At 49.8% G+C, this 21,611-nt stretch overlaps 9 protein-coding genes across 9 annotated transcripts; 3 read left to right on the top strand and 6 right to left on the bottom strand.

Annotated features, from left to right (window-relative positions):
* Positions 1–274: 274 nt before the first annotated feature.
* ABOM_005865 (PaaI family thioesterase) lies at positions 275–1,115 on the top strand (the record flags this gene model as incomplete). Its single annotated transcript, XM_022532994.1, has 2 exons — positions 275–1,024; positions 1,089–1,115. 2 exons carry the CDS (start codon positions 275–277, stop codon positions 1,113–1,115), a joined length of 777 nt encoding a protein of 258 aa, XP_022388956.1.
* A 467-nt stretch (positions 1,116–1,582) lies between these two features.
* On the bottom strand, positions 1,583–6,708 carry ABOM_005866 (HECT-type E3 ubiquitin transferase UFD4; the record flags this gene model as incomplete). The annotated part of the gene is made up of 6 exons (XM_022532995.1): positions 1,583–1,779; positions 1,844–1,993; positions 2,049–3,387; positions 3,462–5,996; positions 6,053–6,091; positions 6,151–6,708. 6 exons carry the CDS (start codon positions 6,706–6,708, stop codon positions 1,583–1,585), a joined length of 4,818 nt encoding a protein of 1,605 aa, XP_022388894.1.
* A 167-nt stretch (positions 6,709–6,875) lies between these two features.
* Positions 6,876–7,323, bottom strand: ABOM_005867 (putative ubiquitin-protein ligase Ufd4; the record flags this gene model as incomplete). The annotated part of the gene is made up of 2 exons (XM_022532996.1): positions 6,876–6,974; positions 7,072–7,323. The coding sequence occupies 2 exons, from the start codon at positions 7,321–7,323 to the stop codon at positions 6,876–6,878; spliced, it is 351 nt and encodes a 116-aa protein (XP_022388955.1).
* Positions 7,324–10,418: 3,095 nt separating this feature from the next.
* On the top strand, positions 10,419–11,466 carry ABOM_005868 (nicotinamide/nicotinic acid mononucleotide adenylyltransferase; the record flags this gene model as incomplete). The annotated part of the gene is made up of 3 exons (XM_022532997.1): positions 10,419–10,726; positions 10,854–11,127; positions 11,185–11,466. 3 exons carry the CDS (start codon positions 10,419–10,421, stop codon positions 11,464–11,466), a joined length of 864 nt encoding a protein of 287 aa, XP_022388938.1.
* A 909-nt stretch (positions 11,467–12,375) lies between these two features.
* Positions 12,376–13,705, bottom strand: ABOM_005869 (sugar isomerase; the record flags this gene model as incomplete). Its single annotated transcript, XM_022532998.1, has 3 exons — positions 12,376–12,978; positions 13,023–13,253; positions 13,313–13,705. 3 exons carry the CDS (start codon positions 13,703–13,705, stop codon positions 12,376–12,378), a joined length of 1,227 nt encoding a protein of 408 aa, XP_022388939.1.
* A 576-nt stretch (positions 13,706–14,281) lies between these two features.
* On the bottom strand, positions 14,282–15,298 carry ABOM_005870 (class I SAM-dependent methyltransferase; the record flags this gene model as incomplete). Its single annotated transcript, XM_022532999.1, has 2 exons — positions 14,282–15,042; positions 15,109–15,298. 2 exons carry the CDS (start codon positions 15,296–15,298, stop codon positions 14,282–14,284), a joined length of 951 nt encoding a protein of 316 aa, XP_022388914.1.
* Positions 15,299–15,833: 535 nt separating this feature from the next.
* Positions 15,834–16,976, bottom strand: ABOM_005871 (UDP-glucuronic acid decarboxylase family protein; the record flags this gene model as incomplete). The annotated part of the gene is made up of 4 exons (XM_022533000.1): positions 15,834–16,438; positions 16,497–16,687; positions 16,742–16,881; positions 16,935–16,976. 4 exons carry the CDS (start codon positions 16,974–16,976, stop codon positions 15,834–15,836), a joined length of 978 nt encoding a protein of 325 aa, XP_022388913.1.
* A 565-nt stretch (positions 16,977–17,541) lies between these two features.
* Positions 17,542–19,169, top strand: ABOM_005872 (UDP-glucose 6-dehydrogenase; the record flags this gene model as incomplete). The annotated part of the gene is made up of 3 exons (XM_022533001.1): positions 17,542–17,581; positions 17,630–18,024; positions 18,084–19,169. The coding sequence occupies 3 exons, from the start codon at positions 17,542–17,544 to the stop codon at positions 19,167–19,169; spliced, it is 1,521 nt and encodes a 506-aa protein (XP_022388916.1).
* A 529-nt stretch (positions 19,170–19,698) lies between these two features.
* On the bottom strand, positions 19,699–21,602 carry ABOM_005873 (putative MFS sugar transporter; the record flags this gene model as incomplete). Its single annotated transcript, XM_022533002.1, has 6 exons — positions 19,699–20,131; positions 20,191–20,285; positions 20,346–20,537; positions 20,592–21,001; positions 21,060–21,149; positions 21,209–21,602. 6 exons carry the CDS (start codon positions 21,600–21,602, stop codon positions 19,699–19,701), a joined length of 1,614 nt encoding a protein of 537 aa, XP_022388915.1.
* Between the last annotated feature and the right edge of the window lie 9 nt (positions 21,603–21,611).

Genomic DNA, 21,611 nt, shown 5'->3' on the forward strand with positions numbered 1-21,611 from the left:
CTTCTTTTTTTTAATCTTTATCCGGGTTTTGTTGCAGCGAGGAGTCCTAATCTCATCCCTGATATCAAGATTCACTTCAATAGCTAAAATAGCTCATAACATAGGTACGTCGACGCAAACCCTAGCTAGCATGGATGAAGTTGACACCAACTAACGAAATTAAGTTTTTATAGATCTACGGCGTTTATAAAAAGCCCTGATATCATTGTGCATACCGAACACTACCTCCCGATACTACCTCACTAAAAAAAAACCCACAACCCCAGAAGCAACAATGACGATCTTAAACAGAACCCTGCATTACACCCACAGATTAAAGCTTCTTGCAACAACAACCCCCCAAACAACACCAGTTCGCACAGTGCGCATCGCCGCCTCAGCAACAGCCCAAGACCACCATGCCTCAACAAACTCCTCGCCTGTCGAGGACGTCCCCTCATTCCGCACCACACCACCACGACCACCACACACCCAAGTCGAAACTTACATCTCACGTCTGCCCCTAGTGCAGTCCCTCCGCCGGGACCCAAAGTACAAAGAAACCCGCCCTCACCTCTCCATGAACCCTTCTCTGCGGCCCGCTCATTTCGTCGCGGGCTCTCTGGCCGGCCCGGAGAAGATCACCGTTCCCCCGTACATGTGGACGGCGTCTGAGAAGCTCAAGGACAGCGGCCGGTGGGCCGGGCGTGTGATCTCTGTGTTTCATATCGGGAAGCAACTGTGCGGGCACCCAGGATTCGTCCATGGGGGCTTGTTGTCCGTTATGTTCGACGAGGCATTTGCGCGGTGCGTGTCGACGTCGTTTCCGAGTGGCCTGGGTATGACGGCGAACCTCAATGTGGATTTTCGGAAGCCGGCCGTCCCTGATCGGCTGTACGTGTTGCGGGCTGATACCGTTAATGTTGAGGGGAGGAAGGCTTGGGTCGAGGGGAGCTTGAGCTCGTTGCCGGCTTCTGGGGAGGAGAGTGATCCTGTGATGGTGGCTGAAGCTAGGGCTTTGTTTGTTGAGCCTAAGTTTGCAGAGGTATGGTCTCCCCTTTCTCTTTAAACCTCCAACTCAGTTGGTGACTGACGGTTTTTGTTGACAGTCTATGGTACCTCTGTATCGCGATTAATTGAGGCGTGGCAGCTGAGAGCGCCATATGATTTAAATACTCTTCGGCACAATACTTTCACGGATAAACTTATAATACCTTATATAGACTATGGACATAAGATAAAACGGAGTACTGATAGACTGGGCAACAATTTTGCGCTGAAATTCTCCATTTTCTATCTAGAATAAAATAACGAACCCCATGACTCCAAAGTCCGGAATCGATGCCCTGCGACTAAGTAAATAATGGACTTTGAATGCAGAAAGCCGGCCGATGTAAACAGATTCGATTCACTCATGCCGTCATTATAACCTCCCTTAATCAATATGTAAGGGTATTTTGCTAGATACTGTACCAATGGACCAAATGTACCGTTTTTTGTTTCGTTTTCCTTTTCTTTCTGATGTGGCTTCCGCTGAAGAGTGGCGGAAGGAATGGTCGCTAACCATCTGTAACTTCATAGCAAGCTGCAGGACGGAGAGAAACTAAGACAGGTGGAATGCTCCCTGTCCTTCTTGGATAGCAACAGACAGTCGGGTTCGCAGGACATCTAAGCTGCTGTAGTCCGGCAACTTCAGGTAATTTACACACGTCATAACGCTGGGGAGATAATCATCGGGGGTGTATGGCGGTTCGCTGGGGCGACAAACAACGGTGAAGATCGGGGTGAGACTCTTGAAGCCTGTAGATGCAATACTTGGTCAGAAACCATCTCGGCTTAAATGAAGCGTGGGCTTTCTTCCTACCTCCAATTGGGAGCTTGGGACTACCAGTGACAAATTGAAGGAAGTCCCGACGTTGCTGTGCATCCAACTGACTCATCGTTTGGAGCAAATTCCTCACACTGCGACTATCCATGTTGAAGCCATGATCGGCTTTGATGGAATCCATGAGTGCTAGGACCAGCATGTTAGTGATCCGTACTTAAACAAGTAGACCAAGTGTACTTACTTTCAATAGACCAGTCCTCCTCTGCTCTTCCAAACAACATCACAAGTTCCGCAGGCGTGAAGGTCCGGAGAGCAGAATATGGGAAAACCTGCGAAAATCCCTCCCGGAACGCTTCTACTTGACGCTGGACACCGCTACTCAAAGTCATATCCACGACCCGCTCAACGTACAGATCGACATTTTCGATCGTTACCGGAACATTAGAACCATCCTTGATCAATTCGATGGCTGGGTAGCCGGGTAGAGTGAAGTCGAGGCTCAGATCTTCAACCTTAACACCGTCCACTTCAACATTTAGTAGGGCATGCCTCTTCTGATGCTCTGAAAGCCCCTTGTTCTCGACTGCTACCTTCGCATTGGCGAAGCGCTTCAACAGAAGCAATGAATTTGCCAAATGTTGATCGACCGCCTTTACCGTACCCAGCGATGGGGCTACGGAGAAAGAGCTATCAGCGATTCGGAAAAATGCGGGATTGAAGGAGATATCGATAATCCTGGAGTCGAGCATCGAGCGAGCAACAAATTTGCCGAGGACCTTAAACAAATGTAACTGTTTCTTCCCGGACTCGGAAGAAGCATACTGTTCGCTCATAGGGGCGGGGAACAGGCCTCGCTTGCCAAAAGCGAACTCTTCGACATCGTTGCAATCGTTTTCTCGCCAGATCTTGAGCTTCTTCTTTGAGAATTCTTTTGAAACGGTGGAGTAGAATTCTAGAGTCGGGCCTAGCCCAGTGCCAACTTCCTCAAAATATTCCACCTCCAGGACGCTCGGCGAAGAGCCATAGAGCTCCATGACTTTCATAGCAGACTCTAGGATACGACTTCTTGAGATACGCACCTTTTGTCGCTGGAGACGGCCTAGGAACGGTCGATCATCGCGTCGATGATCGTTACGACCATCGTCGCCATTTTGCGAATTTTGCCATCTCATCATCGCCCGCGAGTAGCCAAACGCAGTCGACTGAAGGAACAAATGGCGTGTCTCAAATGGGAACAGGAAAGGGAAGAGACAAGCAAGATCTTCGCTCCAGCTGGGAAGGCAACTGCTCGCTACGATCAAGGGTTCCTCCAGCTGTCGGTTAAGCTTAGCCGTCAACTTAGTATTAATAAACTGCGCAAGGGCTTCAGGTTTAAGTGCAACCAGCTCCTTGCTTTCAGTGAGTATATCATCCAGCGTAGCATTCATTTCGTGCAAAAGGCGAAGGAGCTGGAGGATCGACGCAGTTGTTGTATCTTGGCTGAGTGAGGGTGGCATCTCGGTGCTAGTGTTATTCGCAGCGGACTCTGGTACACTAGGTGTGAGCGCAGTAGGCTCTGGTGGAGGGGCCCCGGAACGCGTCTGAATTTGACGGTGTGGACAGCAGACCACACGTGCCTTCCGCTGGGGTCTGAATCTTGCCGGTTGTGATGAACAGCACGGTATATTGTTGTGTCACCGGTAATCGGGTTGCCATCCACGCTAAACTCCAGATGCCAGTCCGAAGGGATAGAAGCCATTGCAGCGGCGTAGGAGGAGAAAGGACGGCCAGCCGTGGCAAGGGAGTTGTTTCCAGCCGGATTCTGAGCTACACTAGAGGCAGACGACGATGCCTTAGAAGCTGGGGTGGATTGAGACGGAGTGGCCACACGTGTTCCATCTTCCTTCCGAGCAGTTACCTTACCGGAGGAGGCTACCTCCATATTCACCGCCGTCGGGTCGGGAGCATTGTCCTCTGAGAGGTCATCGTCTAGATCATCCATAATAGCATTCAGTTCTCCGTCGTCACCGTCGTCATCTTCTTCTTCGTCCTCACTCAGGTGTCTCTCATCCGCGCACTCCAAAGGCTCATCATCATGGGCAAGGTCTTCTGAAGTTTGCTGGTGTCGGCCAGAACGCCTGGATCTCGAACTACGTTCCTGGCCTTCGGTCGATGACTCCTGAGCATTCGGTCGCGAGTCTTCTGGATGCAAGGGCCTGTCATTGTTCGTGCTCTGTGGCAACGGTGGGATATCGCTCCCAGGGAACTCGCCATTGCCGGCTAGCTGATCCCGAAGTCGAGCGGCATTAGCAATCTGTGAGAATAAAGATTCTCTGCTGCGGGATGGTTTTGGCCGATCTGACAGACTAATTCGTGGATGTAGGAAGTCATCCAAAGCTTTGAATGTGGCAATGGCGTGGATTGACACCATTATGCTTCGATACGTGCGGGGAATATCAGAGTCTTCATCGGCCACCAACTTAAGCCTAAGCTGTTTTCCAAGCATATGTGCAGCATTACTCCGCGTGTTTTCCAAGGAATTGTGACTGACAGTAAGCACTTCGAAATGCTCAGTCCGGCTGAGCAAATCCTGCAACTTCTGGATCAGAACACTAAATGGAGTCGTAGCAGTGCTTTGGCTTTGGGCTTTTTCCGAGATAGTAGATCCCATGAACGCCTGTAGAAAAGCAGCACGAGCCTTGCGCATAGACGAACGGTTAAAGTCACCAAACACGTCCAGCAGCACCTTGATGATACCCGAGTTCAGTAATTCTGAGCTAGTGATACTCTCGAGTGCGTCGCCGTCGAAGTATGAGGCCAGCTTTTGGAAAAGCGCAACGCCATCCTCACGTGTGTCTGAACGATAACAGGCTTCTAGATTCGAGGCGAGATTTTGTAATTCGGTCAAGACTTCTATAGCTTTCTCTCGCATATCCCTCCCATGGCTGGCTTCGTAGAGATCAACAAACGTCCGAGCATCGCGGATAACGAGGTCCTTCATGGCGTTGTCTATCCTCGTAGAGAGCACTTGGCCGGATGCTGAAGAGCTATCCGAATCCGACATATCATCGTTCTCGTCCCGCTCATCCTCTTGCTCATCGTAGTCGTCATCATGAGTATCGTCGTCTCCCGGGCCATCGACATCTTCGGCTTCCCGGCGTGAATCGCTTGAGGTGTCCATGGCAACAGATGAATCAGAAGGCTTGGTCTGCTTCTCATCCGACAGAGGTCCCTCCGCTAGCTTGAAAATTTCCGAGACGACACCTTCACGGTGAAATTGGTACTGGTAGACATGTTCCAAGCGCTGGAAGAGAAGTTCAGAGCACCGCAGCGCTGACGAGACCAACGACGGATGGTCTTTCTGAGATAAAATTGCCGCCAGGAACGAGGCATACGGCACAGATCGTAAAGCTTCCTCCACCAGACCGGCGTCTAAATGGTGCAACATCTTAAGCTGCGCGATGAGAACCTTTTGTCGGACCTCTAGGTTGACGGTGCTTGAGTAGGCATCGGTCAATGTTGGCAGCAGGATCATAGCGAAGCGCTTCAGCTCGCCTTTGCATTCTAGTAATAGAGAGCGTCTCTTTTCGGCTACCTCTTTTGCCTTGGGTGACTTCAAGCCAAGAGCCGGATCGCTGTCGAGGGGAGGGTTAAGCCAGCCGTCGGTTTGTGGTACATGTCGGCCAGGAATGCCGGGTAGCATCTCGCAAATCACATTAAGCGTCTCAAGGACTTGCTCCCTAGGTCGGTGTATCAAGGCTTGCATCACGAGCACGCTGTCCATCTTAACGGTGGTATCTTCCAGGTTTCCTGGCGGCGATACCCCAGTCAAGATTTGGTATAAAGTATCGACCACGTTCATCTTCAATAATTCTACAGACAACCTGGGGCTGGCTTTTGATACTATCGCTAGAACGCGGAGGAATTGGGTGTGAATGTGCGGGCCAATTAGATTGGTGGTACCTGGCAACAGCAGACGGAGTATCGCCTTCAACATCGCGGGTTCGATAAGTTCCTCCAGTTTCTCCGGCTTATGCTTGAAACTCTCCACAATTCGGGAGACACACAAACAGCCTTGCTCCATCACCTTTGGGTCATTGCTGGACAGCACATTTAGAAGTGTGGACATTACATCCCGCACCACAGGAAAAGAGTCGTGTGGAAGGTTACGGCAGCAATTTGCTGCGTGGTCACCGCCGTACGCTGTGTACTAGTCGGGAAAAAGTCGAGATATGTCAAACAAGCAGTCAAGCCCCCCTCCCGAACAATAGAGGCAGGAAAATCTACAGATATTTTGGCCAAAGTCTGGGAGTTTTTAGCATAGATCTTAGAAGTCGAGTTAAGAGGTCTAGCGGCGAACTTACGCTCAAGGCTTGTTCGGCTAGATCAATGAACTGTATGTCCAGTAACTTCTGACACAAAATCGGTACAGCACCCCCGTAGACAACGTTGGCTACGGAGCCGCGAAGAGCCTCCATCAAGTTCGCCAAGCAGCGGCATGCGAGGAGCATGATTTCGGGATTTTCTTCGCCGAATTCATTCGGCTGCATCAACGAGACCAATTCCTTTACGTAGGGATCGGGGGAGAACTGGCCGGAAAGATTATCCTCATTAGATACGAGTAAGAGATCTGAAAGCTCCTGTAAAGCGATTAATTGCAGGGATGGATCATCCTTCGCTCTGAGATTGCACAGGATTTCTCGCAAGCGGGATGACATGCCCGTCATCATCCCAGACAGCGCACGTAGGGTGCTCTGAAGACCCAGAGGGCTGCGCGAGCCAAACAGGCTATTGTGAAAGAGATCTCCATCGTCATCATCAAGGCCCGAATGATTGGTTCCATCGTTGCTATCACTTGGTGGAGACGACTCTCGTTCCTCACTCCGTTCACGTCTTTCCAAGTCCTCGTCCGCTTCTTTCATGGTGACATCTGGATTGTTTCTAGATGAACGCTTTTTCTGTTGACGCCGAGGTGGAGGGGATTGGGCAGCTGAAAAGCGATCTGACGACACAATGTGTTAACCGAGTCGCTTGGCCAGTGAGGGGGATATGGTTGCGGGAAACGGCCTCGAGCATCGTCCGTGTAACCTTACCTTGTGACACCTTCCCATTTCTGCTCGATTTTCTTCTGGATGTCGGAGGTGACGGCTGGTTCCTTGAGGGCTCCTCCGTTGGATGTGAGGATGAACTAGAAGCAACACGTCAATCAGCAACAACCTCAAGGATCGTTGCGAGGTACCTCAAAACTCACCCGGATTGGGACATAGCTGGACGATTGCGGGTACACGGCGGGGAGGAGCAGAGGCGGCCGCCGGTTGGGGGGAAGCTGCACGCCGCTGTTTCTTGGCTCTCCGTGGGGGAGACGGAGGATTCGGCTGTCCGGGGGCTTCCACGGACCGATCGCTTCGTGTGTGGGCTTTACGCTTCCGACTTGGAGCCGAACCAGCGGCGGGAATCGCAGGAGTGGGACCTGAGGTGGCGGGCGGAGGGGGTTCTGCAGCTAGTCTCGCGGCTGAGCGAGTAATCCTGGAGGACATGAGAAGCTGAGCACTCCCGAGTCACGGCGGAGATAAGAGGTTAGGTGAGGGGTAGGTATGGGAACGACAGGACAAGATAGGTGGAGAATAGAGGTTGGAGTAATGTAAAGAGAAGCAGTCTTTCCACACAAGGACCGATGGACTCGGCGTATTAGGGGAAGATAGCAGTCAGGATCAGGATGCAGAGCTCGACCTCGGGCTTTCTAGCAGATCCCAAAGTCATAGACTGTGCGGGGCCACGACGACGGAAGAGGCAGGATATGAAGCGTCACAAGGCGAAACAAACTGCGCAGAGAAAGGGAAGTAGATCTGGTATGTACCTGGCGGCAGTGGCGGGGGCTCCAGTGGATGAATCCTCAAGAGGGTCCTGGCGGTGAAGGTTGGGCCTTGTTCTGGCCATAAGTTGATGTTAACCAGAGCTGGACGAAGAGGGCTCGCTCGTCTGTCGGCCGTTTAACCCGCCATCCGTTACTCAGAAGGTAGTTGACCGAGCGTGGGCAGGAAGGTGACACTGCGTATTTTCAGGTTGTCCGTTTCGGGGGGGGAGGATATGGAAAGATAAGTCAGGGGACAACAGCTGGAACAGAGAACCAAAAAGGAATAAAGATATATAAAGTAAAAGGAAAGCAAGTATCTGAATGAATTAGTGATGAGTAACAGACAAAAACTGGGATAAAAGCAGTGGTCGTGAACGTCGTAGTGGCGATGAGGAAGGAAAGTGGAATGAAGAGGAGGAATGAATCAATTGGGGGGTTGAGCGTTGACGTGGTAGTGGTAAGCAGTGGTGACGCGGGCCTCAGGAAGCAACTCCGGAGAGCGTCAGGCGTCTAGAGTGCAGCCCCATCGGCCACCAATAAGTACTACTAGTACTTACTAGTAGTAGATATCACATTGAGAAGTATCACACAACAAGTACTTCTTTCTTACTTTCTTCTCTTCATTTTTTATTTTCTATTTTACGTTTTTACCCCTATTTATCTCTTTTTGAGTCTTTATTTCCAAAATAATAAGATCCAATTCTCCAACCTTTCGGACCCAACCGTACCACTTATTTAGTCATGAATGTATATCATATTTTGTAATTATTATGACTGGGTGACATCGACACTACTCGATCAAACCTAAGACGGACATCCAATCCAACACCAACATGCTTCATCTGCATCCAATCAGTGCCACCGCTCCCCCCTGTTCCTAACGGAGTCTATTTTACTTAAGTACTAGTAGAAGATGGTACCAATGCCGTTCTGTCAGATTTTCCAACTCCAAATATTGTCAATATTCCAACTAGAGGCTATGTCCGGAAATGGTAAGATCCGAGCGGACGAGGTCGTATTAACACGTACACTTACTCGAACCTATGGCTCTACGTCGTGGAAGATATTGTTTCCTTTGGCATCATCTAGAGTAAACAACAAACGTGTCAGTATCGGTTGTAGATATTTACCACTGCAACCCTAGCCATTACCCTGTCCACAAGGTTGATTTGGAATAACAAGGTTTACGACATGTAGCTGGAGGCTAAATCAAGAGTCATTCCATTAGTTAGCAAGCCTTAACGAACTAAATATTGACAATCTCTCATCAGGATTGGCCCATCCATACAGGCGCCAGAAGGTCATAATTAGGACTGTGTAATGGCTAAACTTTTCGGTATCCATGCCGAACTGTCACTTCGGGCTAATCCGGTTTGTCGAAAACCAAACACAGCTTAGTTGCCGTCAGTTCAGGTGCCTTTCTTGGACCAAAATGCTTGAAACAACGTTCTGAAAGATTTTGCAGGATGGCTGCCACTACGCGGAGGATATGTCACTCTTATCATGCATTCGCGGGTTGATTACGCTGTACCGCGGGGTGAAGAGTGCATGTATGGTTTCAAAGAGCATCCAGGATAGATGAATGGGTTTCCAAAACTCGAGAAGTGTGATAGCTATGTTATTGACCATACCGAGTAAGCAAACAATTTTGCTCAAATTTGTAAAGCCCTCGTGCGTATCTTGTGTCAGCTAAAGCACGCAAGGAATGTACTTGGTAGCGGTTACGGGAAGTATCCACCAATTCTATACCTAACAATGATTACAGCATCCTATTCAGTGAAGTTGCGCCAGAAAGATGCAGTGTTCTGATACAGCTTATTGTTTCACATGGTTTTCCATTGATAGGCACAGGAGTGAATTGACGACAGGGCAATATTCGACTCGGTTAGAAGACCCATGATGGCTTGACAGTGGTTGGGTGAACCTATGTTCAGAAAATGTATATATTCTTACCATAGATAGTTGGAATAAGTTATTTTGCAAACAGCAAGTATGACAACATAGTACTCAGTACTTATGCCCCAATCGAGGGAATATCAGGGAACACATCAGATTACATCCAATGGGTTAGGGTTCGCTATGAACCAAAGCTGAGTTGGCACATTGTGGATAAGCCCACTACGTACAGTTGATTCACGTGCTCAACAAACTGAAGGAGATATCCCATTTAATTGGGGTATGGGCCAGAGAAATTCTGGAAATAGTTGCGAAATTCAAGCAGTGAAAGGGAATAAATAAATACATAATCTAGACCGGCCCCCGGTGAGAGAATCGGAAGCCCTCAGGTATTATTATTATTAATTCTAGAGATTCAGATACTTCTCTGTGACAAAGTGCGTACAGTTGCCTAATCCTGCCTGGGCTGCTGGAGTGGTAAATACATACCAGTAAGTTCCCAGGTGGTACTCAGTCTACTTCCGATCAATACCAACCCAGTACCGAACAGAGTTGGAGAAATGAGGTGATCAGTCGCCGAGGTTCTGCGTTTCCCCTCAAGTGGATGCTCCTCAATTCTTTGGCCTCCCCCGCCGGATACATACCAATACGGTAACAAATTCCTTTCCCCGCGCGGGTCTGACTAAACCGCCGGCAAATGATTTTCTGAAAGGCTTTTGGTTCAGTCGCCTTCCATCATCCATTCAAAAGTCCCCTTCTTCTTTCCCATCTCTTTCGAATCTTTGGTACTCCTTATCCACCTCTGCCTATATCGCGCTACATACAAACATCCATTTGAGCCTCGGTTTTATTGCTCTGAGATCTCTACCCCGACCCGCAGCTATGACTGACATCACCGCTGGGCATGGGGAGGATGTTCATCAGCCCCCCGCCCATATCCCTCCGGCACCGATGGAGGACTATCAGTTCCCCGAACTCCGCCTGAAGCGCAAGATGAATGACCCTGAGAAGACCCCCTTGCTACTGGTTGCTTGTGGTTCTTTCTCGCCTATCACTTACTTGCATCTGCGTATGTTCGAAATGGCAGCCGATTACGTCAAATTCAGCACGAACTTTGAACTCATCGGCGGATATCTCTCTCCGGTGTCGGATGCCTATCGCAAGGCTGGTTTGGCAGCTGCAGAGCATCGGTAAGAAAATTGTTTCCACTATCAGTTTCCCAAGCGTATCCCGCTCTATTTCCTGTTTCGCCGGTTTATTTATAACCCCCCCCCCCAAAAAAAAAACATAATGCTGACCTGAACCTGTTGAATTCAGAATCGCTATGTGCCAACTTGCAGTGGACCAAACCTCCGACTGGTTAATGGTTGATACATGGGAGCCAATGCAGAAGGCGTACCAGCCAACCGCCGTCGTGCTCGATCATTTCGACCACGAGATCAACACTGTCCGAGAGGGAATCGAAGCTGCGGACGGCACACGGAAGCACGTACGCATCGCTCTTCTGGCAGGAGCTGATCTGATCCATACCATGTCGACCCCGGGAGTATGGAGTGAAAAAGATTTGGACCACATTCTTGGCAAATACGGTGTACGTACAATATGCATATATTAGATGAATCCTGGGCCCGCTAACGTTGCTCTCTAGTCTTTCATTGTTGAACGCAGCGGAACAGACATCGATGAAGCGCTTGCTGCGCTGCAGCCCTGGAAGGACAATATCCATGTAATTCAACAGCTGATTCAGAACGATGTCAGCAGCACCAAAATTCGTCTTTTCCTCAGACGTGAGATGAGCGTCCGTTACTTAATCCCGGTGCCGGTCATCCGCTATATTGAGCAGCACCGCCTGTATGAAGACGATAGCACGACAACCAACTCCACATCCGACAAAGGCAAGGGGAAACAGGAGCCTAACAAGTCGGGTTGATACCCTCAGACCATGCAATCGTGTTAGCCCCTTTAGCTATGCATATGAGTACGGATCCGCCCCTTTTTGCTATCATGCGGGGGAGAGAGCCCAGCTGCTGAGAGCTTCGCGTGCTATGAGAAAATCCCTTGTTACTTATTTTTGGGGTTACAATGGCAGCCACAAGCGACCCGTACTCGTGCCGACCACATTCATTGTCCAGAGGTGCTACTGTCCACCTCATCTCTTATACCTTGCACCGCAGTCCTTGGATCCTTGGGGGCGCTCTTAGCCAGACATTCTTTAGTTGCGGGGTCAAGGTGGACATGCCTGTGGTGACTGGCCTGAACTAAAAAATTCCCCTTAATTTTGGCTGTCTCCAAATTTTGTTCTCGGGAAAGTGTCACGAATAATGTGCTGAACATGCGATAGAGTTAATGTCTTCGTTGGCTTCTTTTTTCACCTTTGTTTCTTTTTTTGGTTTTCTCTTTATACCCCTGACACGACTCCTGTACTGATAAATCAGTGATAGATCATGGTAGATCTAATTCTCAAGATAAATGGACACCGTTACATTTATACAGTTGATGAATATTTACTCGTAAGGCGCTCAGAACAAGGGGATAGCTTAGCTTTCAAGATAAGGCCGAAAGCACAGTGATGACGCAATGCGTGTCTGTGTCAGATTGCAGGATATATACCAGCATAATTTTCGGTAACAAGACCAAAAGAAATCTATAGTAACGGGTGAGAAACAACTAGATCTATAGTTTCAATAAACAAGAATCCAAAAACAGGGCGTTATTCATAAACATCATATAACAGCAGACCAAAGACCTATGTGCCATCAAAACCATATACAAATATATGTACTGGAGGGAGGCGAACCCGAACCGCCAGAGTGTATCAACAGGTGTGGTAAGGAATTAATTAGTCACAACCATCCCACAGATCATCTGCTTCCAAGAAGCCCAAACAAGCATCGGGATTCTCGTCCTGCATGACAGCTACTACGGACCCCGCAGCAGTAGATCCCGAAACTAGCCGACGTGCATCGTCGACGGAGGTCGAGCTGGGGAGCCGGAGCCAATCATCCCGGGACACGGCAAACGGGAGCCTGAGACTGGCTAGCGCAGACGTATCCATGTCTACATAGGTTGATTGCGAGAGCGCGCGGAGATGTCGGGGTGGGATTATCTCGGAAGGAGACAGGCGCACCCAGGACTTGGCGGTCGGGTGTTGGATGGCTGTGAGCAGGATGTCGAGGAGACGGACAGTGCCTGTTGATGTAGATACTGTTGGGATTTGGTCGATGAGGACGAGCTTATCGACGATGCACGGGGTTTCCTCTGGCCGGGGGAGCGATGCGACGGACTGTTGTTGACTGGAGAGGTCGTCTGATGTAGTCGAGGGGAATGATGCGGTCGACATGCTCATTGGCGTGAGGATGTTTGATGCGGCGCCGATGCTCCGCCGGGATGGTGACTTTTGAAGATCTCTGCTGGGCCTCTTCCTGGAGATGCGTGCAGTCGTCTGGCGGTGGCGATAGCCAGCGCATCTCCCAGCGACAGGGCTACCGTTGTAGACGATGTTGGGGCCGATACGCCGATGGATAACTCCTCGTCCTCGTGAATGGGTGCTGGTAACAGGATGCCCATGTCGGATGATTGGAACGACAATAAGGGGCATGTGGAGGGGTGGAGGTGAGAAGTTATGGCGATTATAGGGACCGTTGATGGGATATAGGGGAGCAAAAGCAGGAGCTCAGGCGTGCGGCCTGAGAACGAAATCAACAACAGGGTATCTTGCTGTCTCAGAGCATCAATAAGCCTGTTAATCTAGATTATGATTATACTTCGACACTCACCGGTCTAATCATGCCCAGGTCTCCATGTAATGCTTCCGTTGGATGTAAGAATGCGCTGTAGATACCCAGGCTATTCATCGTCGCCTCAAGCTTTTGGGCGATCTTTCCACTCTTTCCTACACCACAGCATACCAATTTTCCTCCACTCCGCACGCTGCGAGTGATCTGGCTTACAGCCCGTGCAAGACTCTCTTGCGCCAACGCATTTGTTTCGTACAGATGTTCCAAATGCGCTAGGGCGGCGCGCTCTGTAGCAATGACATGAATGGCGGTGGATACCGACGCATCAGTATGGCTATCCTTTACAGTTGATAATGCGGGGTCTATCACGTCTGGAGGCGTCAGGGACAGAAGCGACAGCTCGTCGCGAGTGAGGCGGTCTTTCTTTATCATGGTGGGCACGGAGGGGGCCGCGGGGGACGATAGCGGGATTATCGGCGATTGCTGCTGAAGGTGCCCCATGGCACAGAAACCATTCTCCTTCGGAATGAAGAAGGACAGATCGTCTTCTCCCAGGAGGGGCCTGGGAAAAGAGGTCCCGGACGAAATCCCGGGGAAGCGAAGGAGTTTTTTTTGAAATTTTCGATGGCGGGGGAGGAATAGTTAGGGAAGTGGAGGAGAATCGGGCTCGGCGTGAAGTTTTGACTAATTAACCACTGGCTGCGCTACATCGGAGATACTGCTTTAAGGCGCACTTCGGACTTCCTTTGATTCCTTGCACGCTAACGCTCCAATGATTGATTATCCTAACAGTCCGTCCAGAGGAGAAACAATCCCCTCCTTTAGTGCGTCCTCCGAGTCTCGGCTCCAATAACTTCCGTCATGACACCATCGCCACCGTCGCTGACGCTTTTGCCGATCCCGTACTGTACAAAATAGTTGATTGTTACTGTTACATTGCCATCTAGGAGATTAGTACTATACAAATAATTTTCCCATCGTCTTTTTGTTTCACCCGTCATGTAACTTTCAAGCCTTGGAAAGGGGCTTGATACCCTTGTGAATAGCTGCAATTCCGCCAGTGAGGTTCTCGAATCCCCGGCCAGGGATCATGAAACCAGCCTTCTGAATCATGCCCCGGAATTCTTCCTGGCTGGGGAACTTCTCAATGCTCTCCACCAGATACTGATAGCTGTCCCGATCTCCCGCCACCATTTGACCGATCATCGGGATGGCACTGAAACTCCACTGCTTGTAGACCGCATTGAATACGCTGTTCTCTACCTTGCTGAACTCCATACATGCGAACACACCACCGGGCTTTAACACCCGGAATGCTTCGTGTAGGGCGGCCTGTTTGTCGGTGAAGTTGCGGATGCCGAAGACAACCGTGTAGAGGTCGACTGAGTTATCTGGGATGTCAGGCATGTGCTGGGCATTGCCCTGCATGAAAGATAGACGATCCGTGTTGTAGTAAGGGGTCTGGATGCTCCGCTTTTTGCCCTCAGCAAGCATATCCGGATTGATATCAGCAATTGTGACACGGGTCTGATGGTCGTGGTTAATGTTAGTCGCGTGGTCCAGCATGCGAAACGCGATATCGCCCGTCCCGCCGGCGATATCCAGGATATTCCACCCTTTTCCTGTTGTGTCGGTGTTGCGTGATGGTAGCGCTGATCCAGGGTTCAAGGAGCGAACAAAATGATCTTTCCACAGTCGATGGATCCCGAGCGACATGAAATCGTTCATAGCATCGTAGGAAGAAGCAACCGAGCTGAAGACCGCTCCAACTGTACATTACCAGTGTAGCATGGTCAGTCTTGTGTCCATTGGTTGAGAGGCATATAGAAGCATACCCATAGACTCCTTCTGCGATTCGGGAACGTTGCTAAAGCCAAAATGGGTCATCCGTTCATCATGGTTGGCCTTGTTCGAGTCCACTTGAGTTCGCTGCGAACAGGAAAAGCAGCGGTAGGGAACCTCGGCGATGGTCGTTCTCCGACGGGCATTATAGCCTAGATTCCTCCATACCGATCGCGACAACATGATGAAGTGTTAGTTATCCTAAACCTGCACTTGAGGTTAATTGAAATATAAAATGATAGAAATATTGCGCGGAGCGGATATCAGATGAGAGTCTCTCCGGCACCGTGCTTTTTCTGCCGCCCGATTCTTCACCGCTCACCTTTTGCCGACATCCCGACCGGAACCAACTGGATACGAACATCTCTCGCTGTGGGGCTAGTAGTAGTATGATCCTAAACAGTAGTACATGTTTTCGTTTTTTATTTAATTTTATACTTTTTTTTAATACCTATCTCATTTCGGCAGGTTGATAATTTAGGAATTGCACTTGTCATTTGTGGCCTTCTTGGCCTTAGTCTTGGCTCACATTAAACTCAGGTTTCAGGCCAGTAATATTGGCAGGAGATAGTACTACTAGTAGTATCCACCGCTTTTCACTGATCAAAGCTGCTTTATTGAAGATAGGAATGTTTTTGAGGTAGGGGATCTGGTGCGAATAGGTACTCCCACTTCGCATATGTGTATCGAATAGTCATATGCCTGTGAAACAGGTATGCTAGGGCACGGCTCGCTCGCTCATATGCCACTCAATCGTTCTTCGCAGCCCTTCTTGCAGCGGGATTGTGGGGCACCAGTCCAACACAGCTCTGGCAAGCGAAATCTGTGGTCGACGAACAGCAGGATCATCTGCAGGAAGTGGATGGTAGGTTATGTTGACCTTAGGCCGGTTGGTCATCTCGGCCACGAGGCCCGCTATCATCTCTGCTAGCTGCTGGATAGTAAACTCCCCATCGTTTCCGATGTTGACAGGCCCATCACTATAGCCACTGTTCATTAGGCGATGGAGTCCTTCCATACAGTCCGTGACATATTGGAAAGACCGCGTTGCAGATCCATCGCCGGTGATCTTCATGTCTTCACCCGACAATGCAGCAACGATAAAGTTTGACACGACCCGACCATCGCTGCCGTTCATCCGAGGGCCATATGTGTTGAAAATACGAGCGATACGGATATCGGCGCCGTGTTGTTCTTGGTAGGCATAGCACAGTGCTTCTGCTACTCTCTTCCCTTCATCATAGCAAGATCGCTTCCCGAAGGGGTTGACATTTCCCCAGTACGTTTCGGGTTGGGGGTGAACTCGGGGATCACCATATACCTCTGCATAATGTATTAGGTAGGGATAAGCGACGAAAGGGGCTATGGGGGTTTCGCATACCTGATGTGCTAGTATGCAGGACGCGGGCATTTTGTGATATAGCTAGCTCGAGCACATTTTGCGTTCCCTGAAAGCATGTCCGTAGCGTTGAGACCGGGTCTTTTTGATACTGAATAGGACTGGCTGGGCATGCTAGGTTGTAAATCTGATCGATCTGGCCCACATCCGCCAGGAGCATTTGGATATCTTGACTGTGGAAGTCAATATGAAGAGCGCCGGTGTTTGGTCCATGGTATCTATCTTACTTGACAAATGTAAAGTCGGGATGGCTCCTGAGATGCTCTAGGTTCTGGGGAGAGCCGGTTTGGAAGCTATCCATTCCAATGACTACATGGCCCTTTGCAAGGAGGTAATCTGCAAGGTTGGACCCGAGGAATCCCGCAGCCTGTCAGCGTTAGCCAAGGGCCTGTCCAAGGTGTCCGACAGGGGCTTCCTTACCCCCGTGATGAGGATTTTCAGTTTCCGATCGTGACTCGTCATATTAAATTAAGTAGCATATAGTACCCCCAACGAGCAGGGGTCCTGAATGGCATGCTTAAGTAAGTAGTGGTTAATCCTCCGCACTGGCCCACCCGATCAGCCCCGACAAGCCTTGATCTTGCCGCGCATGAAGCTAACCTTGGAAGTGGAACACATCAAATCCCTCCACCAACAGCCGAGTGTGGCTGACGTCTGAACCTCAGCTGCCCAGTGCCAACGTAGTGGGGCTGAGGAATGCCGATCGTAGACGAGTGTCGTGACTCTCAGGCTTTTCTGATGCGGTGTACGCGGTGGCGGGCTGACAATCTGCAAATCCCAACCGCAAGCGTCGGTAGTTGCCTTAAGTCCAACCTTGAAAGTTGCGTTCTTTACTGTATCCGGTAAGGGTTCATGATTCATTCCGCGTGGGCCTCTCGCTCAGCTTCGATCTAGATCTCTCATATATAATGAATGGAACATGGGAGAGCCCAGGAACGAACACTGCTAGAATGAAACGAGCGTAATTTTCTCCCCCGGATGTTCGGCCAGGAACCAAACCACTACCAGCCCCAGAAGCTTCGCCGTCATGATTCGAAAGGTGGTATGTATTGGTGCTGGGTTCGTGGGTGAGTGATGCACCGGCTACGGTGATGAATTCCTATCTAACGTTCTAGGGGGTCCTCTGGCCACGGTTATCGCCTATCAATGTCCGGACATCCAGGTAACTGTTGTGGACAAAAGCAAGGAGCGGATTGACGCTTGGAATACAGCGACCCCTCCACTGTATGAGCCAGGTCTCGAAGATGTTCTATCGAGCGTTCGGCTGCGTGAGACCCAGTGTAATCTTATCTTCTCGACAGATATTGATCATGCCATCCGAGAGGCAGAGCTTATTATGTTATGCATTGATACACCTACCAAAGGAGACGGCCTTGGGAAAGGGCTGGCATTGGATTTGACCAACACGCAGGCCGCTGTCAGGACCATAGCGCAGGCCGCAGAGTCAGACAAAATTGTCGTGGAGAAGTCGACCGTCCCGTGTGGAACAGCAGACAAAATTCGGGACTTGGTACGGATGCCTTTCTTAGACCTGTTTGGACGTGAATGCTAATGATACCATGGGTGCAGCTTGAATCTAATTCTAAAACCGGCTGCCGGTTCGAGGTGCTTTCTAATCCTGAGTTCCTTTCCGAGGGAACCTCAATTACAGATTTATTCTATCCGACGAAAGTTCTGATCGGCCATCAACAAACGCCATCGTCACGCCAAGCAGCTGAAGAGCTGGCTGCGATATACGCCCGGTGGGTATCACCTGAGCTGATAGTCACGATGGACCGTTGGTCATCCGAACTAGCCAAACTGGCCGCCAACGCAATGCTAGCGCAGAGAATAAGCAGCGTGAACTCGTTAAGTGCGATATGTGAAGCGGTCGGAGCCGATATTGACAGCGTGAGTGCTAGTTGCGGGATGGATCCTCGCATCGGAAAGGGAATGCTGAAGAGCACCCTTGGATGGGGCGGCGGATGTTTTGAGAAAGACATCTTATGTCTCGTCTACCTGGCTCGCAGTCTAGGTCTGACTCCCGTGGCAAATTATTGGGCTTCCGTTGTGGAAATGAACGAGTACCAGAAGTCGCGATTCTTTATGCGCATTGTCTCGTCTATGCACGGGAGTGTCGGGGCAAAGTCCATCGCGATCTTAGGGTTTGCCTTCAAGAAGAATACATCGGACACAAAGAATTCTGCTGCCATTCCTCTCGTGCGAAGCTTGCTCCAAGAAGGCGCCCTCGTCTCCATTTATGACCCTATGGTTTCGCCGGATCGCGTCTTGAAAGACGTCAATGCGGCCGGTAGCCATTCCGCATCTGTCCATGTGAGTACATCAGCGTACGAAGCATGTAATGGCGCCGATGCAGTAGTCATTGCGACCGAATGGGACGAGTTTCAGACCCCGATGCCGACAGGTGACGTGCGAATGACCACGGCAAAAGCTACTAGCATCGAGGAGCCCCAGTCCCCACCAAGTACACCAAGTGATAAAGAGGGAAGACTGAACTGGGCTTGGATTACGGATCATATGCGCCCACCCAAGTTTATTTTTGATGGCAGAAATATGCTGGACAGGCAGTATCTAGAACAGTTGGGGGCTCGGTATATTGGTATTGGCAGTGGGTCAGAATGGGGATTTCTAGAGAGAGCGACCCATTCTTTATAAATTAATGAAATAGTGCTTCGTCAGAGCGTTTAATCATCTATATCTCTATTATATGACACGACATTTTTGGTCTATGGCTCTGAAGCTTGTAGCGTACCCCTAGATTGAGTATGATGCATATAGTTCTTGTGTAGGTCCAGCCATGTATATCTCAGGCACCCTCATAGAACGCGTACTCAACCTTTCGTTGTTGGGACGAGTTTAATGGAACATCTGCCTATTGGTCTCGACATTGAGAGTGGATTTTCGCAATTGTTGCAAGTTCAAGTCGTGCCCACCATATGATTGGCCAGCGGCAGTGACGTGAGTGATTGAAGGCATCGTGAAACATGGAAAGGCGATAGAGATATGAAGAAGGCCCCAGGCATTCAGGATACGGCACCCATGGACCACATGACTAGCTTCCCTTTCTGCCAGTCCTCTCCCTCGACTCTTTCTCCCACTCCCTGTATTCTGACATACATGCAACACTTTTTACTCTGCAGATTCGATACACAATAGTATCAAACAGCATGCAGGCAGCTGTCCTTCAACACACCGAAGTATCCTCCTGTTCCTCATGGGGAAGACTCTGACAACCTTCAGCCTTGCGGACATCCTCATCATCAATCTTCTCAACCCCCCGTTCGACGAGCACATCACCATGCAAGCAGTATGCCCGCTCCATTTCCCAGGAGAATGGACTGGGTGCCGAAAACAGGGCTTCGATTGACTCTAGTGATCGATTGCAGGTTTCTGGATAAAAAAGATATACTACGGGAATCCAGAGAAGATTCAAGCCAGCAAGGAGAAAGTAGCAGCGACTCTTGATACTGTCGAACATGATAGGGTTGACGAGTGTGGTCATTCCAACGCCAATCGCCCAGCCTGTTATACCGAAGCCGTTTCCTTGGGCTCGCAGGTCCGAAGGGAAGATCTCTGTGGGTATGAGAAAAGCTACCGTGCCCCAAGTTGCTGCATAACTAGTATCTGCCTGTTAGCCAAACAAGCTATACACAACTCGACGATGTAACGCGCTTACCCCAAGTTAAAAAGGAAGAGCATCGCGACAGCCCCGGGTGCATACTGAGTTGCTTTGTCTGGATGATGAAGAGAACCTTCGTATATCGATCCAGCCTAGAAAGAATTAGCCAGGAAGCTCTTGGAAGATTCATCGATAGAAAGGGGACTACCTACAATTAGTTCAACAGTGAACAGCGTTGCAGAGCCAAGCATGAGGCACTTGCGTCGACCAAGGAGATCGACGATTTGCGCACTGATAATGGTCCCAATGATGCCGATTGTGTTCAAACCACCAGCTAACCCATTCTGTTTGATTTCACTATAACCGGCCTGGCTGAGAAGCACAGGTGAATACGCCGTGACAGCCTAGCGATGTCAGTACTAGGATTAAACTACCGGATATATACAAGCATAACTCACAGTTATGCCAGTCCAAGATGCCATGATTTGAAGGAATAGACTAAGCCAGGCACGGCGACCTAAATTCGCACCTGGTCTGCCACTCTTCCCGCAAAGAATCATGGCAAATTGAATTGGGGAGCTCGGTTTACTGTCTCGTGCTGTAGCCACAATCTCGAGATATTCCCGGTCGATTTCCTTCTGACTGGCTTTGTGCCGCCGAATAGAATTCAACAAATAGCGAGCCTCGTCAGTTCGTCCAACCGAGGCAAGGTACCGCGGGCTGTCTGGCAATGCTTTAATGCCGATAGCAAGGATGAAGGCCGGGATACATTGAAATGCGAGTAGGAAGCGCCACCTGAAGTCCGAATAGCCGCTATCGATAAAAGAGAGGCCAAAGGACAACCAGTAGGCGACAGAGATACCCAGATCTAATGACTATCATTGGATGGTGATACAGGGCGACCATTGGCTTGCTGTTGTACTTACAGTTCGCAATAAAAACATAGCCAAGATATCCACCGCGGTGTTCAGCTGAAGAAATTTCCGACACCAACACCGGGGTGATTCCAGTCAATGCTAAAACGAAAGGGTCAGAATAAACCAAGTCCTTAATACAGGTAATGCCATCCACTAACCTCCCGTACCAATTCCCGTCACCACGCGAGCAACTAACATGAAGTCCGAGCTTTGAATGGAGGCTTGTAAAGCACCCCCAACTAGGGCAAAGATTGACCCAAACAGCAGGCCATTGACACGACCAATGCGATCGGCGAGCCATCCACCAGCAAAGCACCCAAAAATACATCCTAGGTAGTATATGCTGACTAGACCACCTTGATGTGTAGTGTCAGTGACGCTGCCGTCGGGCCTTCCAATCCCGACTTCTGTCACGTACGTTGGCGAGGCGTTTACGCCTCCCATTACACCCTGGTCATAGCCTTCAACGAATATAGAAATGAGGGAAAATGTTTGGATTGCAATATTGATCTGACGCGGTGAGAGCTGTCGCCAGACTGCTGTGTAGCCCATGATGAGATG

Source organism: Aspergillus bombycis (assembly GCF_001792695.1).
Source record: "Aspergillus bombycis strain NRRL26010 chromosome Unknown contig00045, whole genome shotgun sequence".
NCBI classification, from domain to species: Eukaryota; Fungi; Ascomycota; class Eurotiomycetes; order Eurotiales; family Aspergillaceae; genus Aspergillus; species Aspergillus bombycis.